Here is a 12,271-nt window from a genome sequence, read left to right as displayed (position 1 = left end):
GTTGTTGTTATTTTTATGAATTATTATTATCAACATCATTGATATCATCATTATTATTTCCATTACTAATATTATTATTAATATTATTATGATCATTATCTCACTGTCATTCCCATTCACATTCACCTTCTCATTGTCACTCACAATCACCTCATTGTCATTCTCACTCACTTTCACCTTTCACTGCCATCCTCACATTCACCTTCTCATTATCATTCTCACTCACATTCACCTTCTCATTGTCATTCTCACTCACTCACATTCACCTTCTCATTGTCATTCTCACTCACATTCACCTTCTCATTGTCATTCTCACTCACTCACATTCACCTTCTCATTGTCATTCTCACTCACATTCACCTCATTGTCATTCTCACTCACTTTCACCTTTCACTTTCATCCTCACATTCACCTTCTCATTGTCACTCTCACTCACATTCGCCATCTCATTGTCATTCTCACTCACATTCACTTTCTCACTGTCATTCTCACTCACATTCACCTTCTCATTGTCATTCTCACTCACATTCACCTTCTCATTGTTATTCTCACTCACATTCACCTTCTCATTGTTATTCTCACTCACTCACATTCACCTTCTCATTGTCATTCTCATTCACATTCACCTTCTCATTGTCATTCTCACTCACTTTCACCTTCTCATTGTCATTTTCACTCACATTCACTTTTTCATTATCATTCTCACTCTCATTCACCTTCTCTTTGTCATTTTCACTCACATTCACCTTATCATTGTCATTCTCACTCTTATTCACCTTCTTGTCATTCTCACTCACATTCACCTTTTCATTGTCATTTTCACTCACATTCACCTTCTCATTGTCATTCTCACTCACATTCACCTTCTCATTCTCACTCACATTCACCTTCTTTTCATTCTCACTCACATCCACCTTATCATTGTCATTTTCACTCACATTCACCTTCTCATTATCATTCTCACTCACATTCACCTTCTCATTGTCATTCACACACATTCACCTTCTCACTGTCATCCTTACTCACATTCACCTTCTCATTGTCATTCTCAATCACATTCACCTTCTCATGTTGATTCTAACTCACATTCACCTTCTCATTGTCATTCTCACTCACATTCACCTTCTCATTTTCATTCTCACTCACATTCACCTTCTCATTATCATTCTCACTCATATTTACCTTCTTGTTATAATTCTCACTCACATTCACCTTCTCATTGTCATTTTCACTCTCACTCACCTTCTCATGTCATTCTCACTCGCATTCATCTTCTCATTGTCATTCCCACTCACATTCACCTTCTCAATGTCATTCTCATTCATATTAACCTTCTTATTGTCATTCTCATTCACATTCACCTTCTCATTGTTATCCTCACTCACATTCACCTTCTCATTGTCATTCTCACTCATTTACCTTCTCATTGTCATTCTCACTCATTCACCTTCTCATTGTCATTCTCACTCACATTCACCTTCCCATTGTCATTCTTACTCACATTCACCTTCTCATTGTCATTCTCACTCACATTCACCTAATTATCATTCTCACTCACATTCACCTTCTCATTTTCATCCTCACTCACATTAACCTTCTCATTGTCATTTTCACTCACAATCACCTTCTCATTGTCATTCTCACTCACATTCACCTTCTCATTGTCATTTTCACTCGCATTCACTTTCTTACTGTCATTCTCACTCACTCACATTCACATTGTCATTCTCACTCATTCACCTTCTCATGTTTATTCTCACTCTCATTCACCTTCGCATTGTCATCCTCACTTCCCTTCTCACGTTCATTACTCACAAACAGACGTCTAACACAAGCATCTTCCTCCCTCAGGTTGGACTCCCTTACACCGTGCTTCCTGGAACGGCCATCATGCTGTTGCAGAGACGCTCCTCGAGAAGGGCGGAGAAGTGAACGCCAAGACTAAGATTGGTAAGGCGATTGGAAAGCGAGTGACTTCTTAAAGGCACCAGAAGAATTTTGCTTTTGTTTCTTTTCTAATCTTTGTCTTTATGGAATTTTATAACAATTATTGTTATAATTTAATAAGGGAATCTTTATCATCTTTTATCATTAATTTTATTGATATTTATTTCTTTATTCTATAAATTTTTCAATAAAATATTTTCATAGATTATTTTATAACTAAGAAAAAAATAGATTTTTCTATATTTCTTTATACTATAAATGTTATAATGATTAGTTATGATAATTATGATAATAATAAGTATGATCATCTTAATTATTACTGACATTGTCATTATCATTTTCCTGATTATCTACAAGAAATATGATCATCCTGATCATCAATCATAATCATCATCAATGGTGCTATTCATATTATCATTATTATTTCATTACTATAACTATCATTGTTACTCCCATTTCTACTAAATTAAATTAAATTGTTACTCCCATTTCTACTAATATCAATATGATTTTTTGAATAATTTAGCAGACGCTCAACACCACCACGTGTTTCAATGGCTAAAGAACATCTTTATTTACTGCACGAATATCTTATATTTATCTTTACTTATTTATATTGATCTTTACTGCACGAATATTTATCTTTGATATAATATTTATCTTTACTGCACGAATATTTATCTTTAATATAATATTTATCTTTACTGCACGATGTTTTTCTTAATATAATATTTAACTTCACTGCACGAAAGTAAAAAGAAAACCCCACAAATATTAAGGAAGGAAATATTTTATGATAATGATGATAACACTCTCATGATAATGATGGAACTTATGATAATGATATAATGATAATAATGATGGTGATTGGAAGGTGAATAATGATAGTAATAACAGTAATGATGGAAATAATATTTATTGATTATGATAATTCTTATTATAATGAATATTTTAAATATTGATTATAAATGATTATAAATTTATTATGAATTGTAATTATCATTAATGATAATGATTATTTTTAGTGATAATGATTATTTTTGTTATTATCATTTTTATAAATTATCATCATCGCTGTTATTATTTTTTATCATCATTAATATTTTCATTATCATTATTATCATTATCAATATTATATAATTATCATTATTATAAGAATTATCATTATTATTATCTTCATTATTATTTTTATCTTCCTCATTATCATTATTATTCAAGTTATTGTCATAGTTATCTTAATATTTCTATCATTATGATTGATATTTTTTTATCATTTTATTACCATTGCTATCATTATAGCTACCATGATTACTGTTATTATTGCAATGGTCTTCGTAAATATAATAATAAAAACAATAAAAATTAAAATAATTATCATAGTAATAAAAAAATATTTATATATTATTGATAAATGATTATCAAACATTCATTTTCATTATAACATTCTTTCTCATTATCTCATTGTTTCTATACCTTTTCATAATTCTTATTTTCATTAACATTCTAAGTATTTGCAATTTTATTAATAATCAAAATATTCATACTATTCCTAGCCCTTACCCTTATCACCCTAATCATCTCTATTAATCTCATTCCTAAAACTAGTCTCATTCTCCCTCACAATCACCTTCTCATTGTCATTCTCACTGACATTCACCTTCTGATTGTTATTCTCACTGACATTCACCTTCTCATTGTCATTTTCACTCGCATTCACCTTCTTACTGTCATTCTCACTCACATTCACCTTCGCATTGTCATCCTCACTTCCCTTCTCACATTCATTACTCACAAACAAACGTCTAACAGAAGCATCTTCCTCCCTCAGATGAAACTCCCTTACACTTTGCTTCCTTTAACGGCCATTCACCTTCTCATTGTCATTCTAACTTATTCACCTTCTCATTGTCATTCTCTCTTACATTCACCTTCTCATTGTCATCCTCACTCACATTCACCTTCTTATTGTCATTCTCACTCACATTCACCTTCTCATTGTCAATCTCACTCATTCACCTTCTCATTGTCATTCTCACTCATTCACCTTCTCATTGTCATTCTCAGTCATTCACCTTCTCATTGTCATTCTCACTCACATTCACCTTCTCATTGTCATTCTCAGTCATTCACCTTCTCATTGTCATTCTCAGTCATTCACCTTCTCATTGTCATTCTCACTCACAATCACCTTCTCATTGTCATTCTCACTCACATTCACCTTCTCATTGTCATTCTCACTCACATTCAACTTTTCATTATCATTATCATCCACATTCACCTTCTCATTGTCATTCCTACTCACATTCACCTTCTCATTGTCATTCTCACTCATTCACCTTCTCATTATCATTCTCAGTCATTCACCTTCTCATTGTCATTCTTACTCATTCACCTTCTCATAGTCTTTCTCACTCATTCACCTTCTCATCATCATTCTCACCTTCCCATTGTCATTCTCACTCACATTCACCTTCTCATTGTCATTCTCACTGATTCACCTTCTCTATCATTCTTACTCACATTCACCTTCTCATTTTCATTCTCACTGATTCACCTTCTCATGTCATTCTCATTCACATTCCCCTTCTCATTGTCATTCTCACTCACATTCACCTTCGCATTGTCATTCTCACTCACATTCATCTTTTCATTCTCATTCCCATCCACATTCACCTTCTCTTTGTCAATCCTACTCACATTCACCTTCTCATTGTCATTCTCACTGATTCACCTTCTCATTGTCATTCTCACTCGTATTCTCCTTCTTATGTCATTCTCACTCACATTCACCTTCTCATTTTCATTCTCACTCTCACTCACATTCACCTTTTCATTGTCATTCTCACTCACTCACATTCTCATTGCCATTCTCACTCGCATTCAACTTCTCATTGTCATTCTCACTCACATTCATCTTTTCATTATCCTTCTTACTCACATTCACCTTCTCATTATCATTTTAACTCACATTTACATTCTGATTGTCATTCTCACTCACATTCCCCTTCTTATTATAATTCTCACTCACATTCCCCTTCTCATTGTCATTCTCACTCACATTCACCTTCTGATTATCATTCTCACTCACATTCACCTGCTCACCGTCATTCTCACTCACATTCACCTTCTCATTGTCAATCTCACTCACATTCACATACTCACTGTCATTATCACTCACATTCTCCTTATTATCATTCTCACTCACATTCACCTCATTTTCATTCTCACTCACATTCACGTTACTGTCATTCTCATTCATATTCACCTTTTAATTGTCATTCACACTCACTTTCACATTCTCACTTTCATTCTCACTCACCTTCACCTTCTCATTGTCTGTCTCACTCACATTCACTTTCTTATTGTCATTCTCACTCACATTCATCTTCTCACTGTCATTCTCACTTACATTCACCTTCTCATTGTCATTCTCACTCACATTCACCTTTTCATTCTCATTCTCATCCACATTCACCTTCTCATTGTCATTCCTACTCAAATTCACCTTCTCACTGTCATTCTCACTCACATTCACCTTATCATTATCATTCTCATTCACTTTCACCTTCACATTGTCATTCTCACTCACATTCACCTTCTCGTTATCATTCTCACTCACATTCACCTTCGCATTGTCATTTTCACTCACACTCACCTTCTCATGTCATTCTTACTCGCATTCACCTTCTCATTGTCATTCTCACTATATATTCACCTTTTCACTTTCATTCTCATTCATATTAACCTTCTCATTGTCATTCTCACTCACATTCACCTCATTGTCATTCTCACTCACATTCACCTTCTAATTGTCATTCTCACTCACATTCATCTTCTCATTGTCATTCTCACTCACATCTGCCTTCTCATTTTCATTTTCACTCACATTCACTTTCTCATTTTCATTCTCACTCACATTCATCTTCTCATTGTCATTCACACTGACATTCACCTTCTCATTTTCATTCTAACTCACATTTAACTTCTCATTTTCACTCACATTCACCTTCTAACTTTCATTCTCACTCACATTCACCTTCTCATTGTCATTCTCACTCACATTCACCTTCTCATTGTCATTTTCACTCATAATTACCTTATTTTCATTCTCAGTCATATTCATCTTCTCATTGTCATTCTCACTCACATCACCTCATTGTCATGCTCACTCACATTCACCTTCTCACTGTCATTCTTATTCTCATTCATTTTCTCACTGTCATTCTTATTCACATTCACCTTCTCACTGTCATTCTCACTCACATTCAACTTCTCATTGTCATTCTCACTCACATTCACCTTCTCATTTTCATTCTGACTCACATTCATCTTCTCATTGTCATTATCACTCACATTCAGCTTCTCACTCTCAGTCTCACTCATATTCATTTTTTCATGTTCATTCTCACTCACTTTCATCTTATTTTTGTTCTCACTCACATTCAGCTCACTGTCATTCTCACTCACATTCAACTTCTCATTGTCATTCTCACTCACATTCACCTTCTCATTTTCATTCTGACTCACATTCATCTTCTCATTGTCATTCACACTGACATTCACCTTCTCATTTTCATTCTGACTCACATTCAACTTCTCATTTTCACTCAAATTCACCTTCTAACCTTCATTCTCACTCACATTCACCTTCTCATTGTCATTCTCACTCACATTCACCTTCTCATTGTCATTCTCACTCATAATTACCTTATTTTCATTCTCAGTCATATTCATCTTCTCATTGTCATTCTCACTCACATTCACCTCATTGTCATGCTCACTCACATTCACCTTCTCACTGTCATTCTTATTCACATTCACTTTCTCACTGTCATTCTTATTCACATTCACCTTCTCACTGTCATTCTCACTCACATTCACCTTCCCATTGTCATTCTCACTCACATCCACCTTCTCATTTTTATTCTCACTCACATTCACCTTATCATTCTCATTATCACTCACATTCAGCTTCTCACTGTCAGCCTCACTCATATTCACTTTCTCATCTTCATTCTCCCTCACTTTCACCTTATTTTTGTTCTCACTCACATTCAGCTCACTGTCATTCTCACTGACATTCACCTTCTCATTGTCATTCTCACTCACATTCACCTTTTCATTTTCATTCTCACTCACATCCACCTTCTCATTGTTATTCTCACTCACATTCACCTTATCATTATCATTTTCACTCACATTCAACTTCTGACTGTCATTCTCACTCATATTCACTTTCTCATATTCATTCTCACTCACTTTCACCTTATTTTCATTCTCACTCACATTCACCTTCTCATTGTCATTCTCATTCACATTCACTGTCTCACTGTCATTCTCACTCACATTCCCCTCATCATTGTCATTCTCACTCATTCACCTTCTCACTGTCACTCACACATATTCACCTTCTCACTGTCATTCTCACTCACATTCACCTCACTGTCATTCTCATTCATATTCACTTTTTAACTCTCATTCACACTCACTTTCACTTTTTCATTTTCATTCTCACTCATATGCACCTTATTCTCATTCTCACTCACATTCAGCTTCTCATTGTCATTCTCACTTATATTCACCTTCTCACTGTCATTCTCACTCACATTCACCTTCTCATTGTCATTCTCACTCACATTCACTTTCTCACTGTCATTCTCACTAACATTCCCCTCATCATTGTCATTCTCACTCATTCACCTTCTCACTGTCACTCACACATATTCACCTTCTCACTGTCATTCTCACTCACATTCACCTCACTGTCATTCTCACTCATATTCACTTTTTAACTCTCATTCACACTCACTTTCACTTTTTCATTTTTATTCTCACTCATATTCACCTTATTGTCATTCTCACTCACATTCAGCTTCTCATTGTCATTCTCACTCACATTCATTTTCTTCCTGTAATTCTCACTCACATTCACCTTTGCATTGTCATCCTCACTTCCCTTCTCACGCTCATTACTCACAAACAGACGTCTAACAGAAGCATCTTTCTCCCCCAGGTCAGACTCCTTTACACTGGGCTTCCGAGAATGGCCAAGATGCTGTTACAAAGACGCTTCTCGAGAAGGGCGGAGAAGTGAACGCCAAGGATATATTTGGTAAGGCGATTGGAAAGCGAGTGACTTCTTAAAGGCACCAGAAGAAGTTTGTTTTTGTTTATTTTCTCATCTTTGTCTCTGTGGAAATTTATAACAATTATTATTCAGATCTAATAAGGATACATCTATCATCAGTTTTTCTTATTTCTTCATCATTCATTATTCTTTTCTATTTATCCATTCCTTATGTTTTAGTTGTTTATTTGAGTTATTTGTAAATGTTACTTATTCATTATCATTTATCATATGAATTTCAATGTTATGATCAATATTATCATAAAAATATTCATTTTTATTATCATTCATTAAAATGTATTATTATTTCAAAAATTTTCTTTTGTAATAGTCACTTTTCATCATTCATCTTTTTTCTTCCTCTTTTACTCTTTTCATTATTGATATAATTTTCATTTTTATTTCAATTTTTTTTCTATATGATTTTATACATATCATTCCTATTATTATTATTATTATTATTGTTATAGTTAAAAATATTATTATTTTAATTATTCGTATTACTCCTATTTCTATTTCAATGATTATCATAGGATATCCTTCCTCTTGTCATCATTGATAATTTTGCTGATGATCCTGTTGTTCTTGTTCTCCTACATGCTTTTGTTGTAGTTGTGAGGTCTTTATCACTCATAGTACCAGTGTCGGTAAATCATGATGGTAATGACAATGAGGATAACACGATGGCTTCCTTGTTCTTCCTTCTTGCAAACACCCAAGTCTGCTCACAGCTTGCTTGCAACAAACATGGCTATGCAGGTGCTGTTAAGAGGAATGCACTACTTAGCATTCGTTTTACAAAATACCTCTTCTCGCAACTTAAGTTAGGTTTGCTAAGTACAAAGATAACATATCCAAATGAAATATCAATAATATAAATTCATACGAAAAAGATATTACCTATTTTGTTTGATTATTATAATGATAATGATAATACTAATAAAAATAACAACCATAATAATGATGATAATGATAATGATGACTAAGAATAACATTCATTATAATTATATAAAAAACATTAAAGATAACGATAACAATCATTATTATTATCAATATTAATATCAAACTAGTTAGAATGACCATTATTATTTTTTAAATAATTTTTATGACTGATATCATTTTTTTCATTATAAATATTATGTTACTGATAATAATAATTCCAAAAACAATGATAGAAGTATAATGAGATCCTTATTTTCATTATGGTTATTATTTTCCTTCCTATCATTGCCATCAGAATATGCATTAAAATCATAATGATCATAATCATTCTTAAAATCATGATGATTCTCATTCATGAATACTTTCCCATTTTCATTTCCACTCATTTTCTTCATCATTTTCCATCCATTTAATTTCATTCTCCAGTCATTTCATGCTTATTCATAAGCTTTCCTTTTTGCTTGTATGTATCATAAATATTTTCATTATCATTATTGTCTTTAATATAATAATTATACAATTATAACAATTGTTGCCATTCAAATTAGCATTGGCATTTTCATCCCTAACCTCAGTTCCCTTCTCATTTTGATTCTCATTAACATCATCACCACAGTTTTCATTTGATTTTTTATCCTCGTAAGTCTCAGAGCAATTCCAGTCATAACTCTCCTTCTGCAACTCTTTGTCACTCTATACTTTCTGTATAATTCTCCTTCTCCTGCTCTGTGTCACTCTATACTTTCTGTATAATTCTCCTTCTCCTACTATTTGTCACCCATACTTTCTGTATAATTCCCCTTCTCCTACTTTTTGTCACTCTATATTTTCTGTATAATTCTCCTTCTACTCTTTGTCACTTCATACTTTCTGTACAATTCTCCTTCTCCTACTCTTTCTCACTCTATAATTTCTTTATAATTCTCCTTTCCCTACTCTTTCTCACTCTACACTTTCTGTATAATTCTCCTTTTCCTACTCTTTGTCACTCTATATTTTCTGTACAATTTTCCTTCTCCTACTCCTATTCTTTGTCACTTTACATTCTCTATATAATTCTTCTCCTACTCTTTGTCACTGAATTTTCTGTACAATTCTCCTTCTCCCACACTTTATCATATTTATTTCTCTTCTCATTATCCCTCTCAGTTTTTTCTTTCCTTTTCATCATGCTCATCATCCATTATCCATTTATAGAATATCATTGGTTAAGTTCATTTTTATTTTTACAAATGTTATATTGCTTCATAACTAACTTTATTATAGTGTAACAATTATCATTATTATTATTTTTTTAATTTACCTCTGTCAATATTTTGTTATATATGAATATATATATATATATATATATATATATATATATATATATATATATATATATATATATTGAGAGAGAGAGAGAGAGAGAGAGAGAGAGAGAGAGAGAGATACATATATATATCGTCATCAATATCATTGTCACATTTAATCATCATATATCTTGATTTATAGAATATATTCTTAAATATATATAATACCTTTATTGTTATATTTATAACTTATATATCATTACATTTACATCTCACTTATTTCTGAACAAATTTGAATAAAAATGAAAATAAGAAAATTAAACAAGTGTTTCACTGTAGAGCAACATTTAAACATTGACAAGTTCTACAGTCAAGTTTACCTTCAGGACAGACAGCAATGCACTGGGCAGCTTGGATGGGACACACGGCAGTGCTGGAAGTCCTTCGGGAGGGCGGGGCCGACGTGGACGCTGCAGATGATTATGGCAACACGCCCCTTCACAAAGCAGCTTCACTAGGGCATCTCCTCGCTATATTCATGTTGACGAACTTTGGGGCTTCCACGTACAAGAAGGATAATTGTGGAAGGACTCCGCAGGACTTGATGCCGAGATCTTTCTCCACAGAGAGCTGTGGCATGGAACTTTTCCAAAGCGCGTCCATGGTAATAGATTGTATTGGTCAGACTCTGGTCCTTCCTCTGTCACCATTGGTTTTCAAAGTTGTGCATCATGGGCAGTGCCATGGTTGCTGAGTGGCACTGTAACTAAACCACAAAAGGATTCTAAATTTTGATTCTTGTTTATATAATGAGACATAACATGCTAATGCATTTTTCTATTGAATATTGATTACTTTCAGACACACGTGATGCAAGGGTGGGTTGCAACCGAGAAGGAAAGGATCAGATTGCAAAGAGAAATCCAAGTGCTGAAGGTGAGTTTTTGTAGAGAAAAGGTATACAAAAAATAGAAATAATTTAGATTTGATAATAATAAAAAGATAGAGAAAAATCAGTGGAATGACAGGAAATATAGCAATCAAAGAAAACTTTTCTAAAATCCATAACTAGGGGAGTAAATAGAATGAAATGCAAAGCAAAATGTGAGGGTTTTGGTGACGGCTAATCTTTTATAAGTATTTGATCCACTTGATTCTCTTACAACTCCAATCTCCTTATCTCGTGGTTATCAGCTTTCCCTCCATCCATCGACAATGTCAGGAAGGAGATGTTTGTTATCATGAGCGAAGCAATTATGAGCAACAACATGAGCAGAGAGAGAGAGAGAGAGAGAGAGAGAGAGAAAGAGAGGGGGGGGGGGGTAATGTTAGAGAGAAAGTTCATTTCGTTTGTCTTTTTGAGTACTTATGATACCTCTTCTATACTCATCCAGAAGCAGAGAGAGCGAGAGATCAGTGCGAAAAATAGCGAGACAGTGAATCTACAGAAGGAGACCAGAGACCTGAAGGAAGACCTGAGGAAGAAGGAAGAGGAGATTGTATTACTCAAGGTATGCACAGGAGAGAGCGAGGAAGAAGGACGAAATGACAGAGAGAAAGGAGGAGAGGAAAGGGACAGATATAGAACAATGGTTAAGAAAGAGGAGAGTTAGTGTGAGATAGCGTTGTGTTATTAGTAGCTTATTGTCTGGAGAACCTGGAGCTTCCTGAATAAGTCCTTGTAGGTGTGAACCTCAACTATTCCAAACGAAAAGAGAAAAGGTTGCAGGATTTGTGCAAATGAAAATGGAACGCGATGAGCAATTTTGTTTGCTTCCAAAATGCATTAGCTCCTTTTTAAAAGTGATTTAATTTGTCAAAATGAGATTACTGGTTGGTCTTGCGATTCCATTTGCTTTGCCTGTGATGCCTTGCTCTTCTCCTCAAGCCTTTAGGACAGAGACATCCCTACAGTGTTGTCTTCTCTTACAGGAGGAGCAAGGACATGAGAGGAGTAGGATGGAGA

The 12,271-nt window shown here is 34.0% G+C and overlaps 1 protein-coding gene across 6 annotated transcripts in view; it reads left to right on the top strand.

Annotated features, from left to right (window-relative positions):
• The window catches only part of LOC122264606 (uncharacterized), a 245,129-nt gene that overhangs the window by 224,001 nt on the left and 8,857 nt on the right, over window positions 1–12,271 (top strand). For 5 of the 6 annotated variants that reach the window (XM_086534128.1, XM_086534149.1, XM_086534123.1 and 2 more), the window contains 6 exons: window positions 1,852–1,950; window positions 7,961–8,059; window positions 10,692–10,969; window positions 11,167–11,241; window positions 11,700–11,816; window positions 12,238–12,271. The exon at window positions 12,238–12,271 is cut by the window's right edge and continues 83 nt beyond it. In XM_086534128.1, coding sequence (XP_086390254.1) covers window positions 1,852–1,950; window positions 7,961–8,059; window positions 10,692–10,969; window positions 11,167–11,241; window positions 11,700–11,816; window positions 12,238–12,271 — 702 coding nt within the window. The remainder of the gene's footprint in view (window positions 1–1,851; window positions 1,951–7,960; window positions 8,060–10,691; window positions 10,970–11,166; window positions 11,242–11,699; window positions 11,817–12,237) is intronic. The other variant, XM_086534140.1, reaches the window with a different exon arrangement.

Source organism: Penaeus japonicus, unplaced genomic scaffold (genome assembly GCF_977035675.1).
Source record: "Penaeus japonicus unplaced genomic scaffold, GWHDUDI00000001_assembly GWHDUDI00000003, whole genome shotgun sequence".
NCBI lineage: Eukaryota > Metazoa > Arthropoda > Malacostraca > Decapoda > Penaeidae > Penaeus > Penaeus japonicus.
Note: the sequence above shows the minus strand (reverse complement) of the source record. Positions and strands in the feature narration are given on the sequence as shown.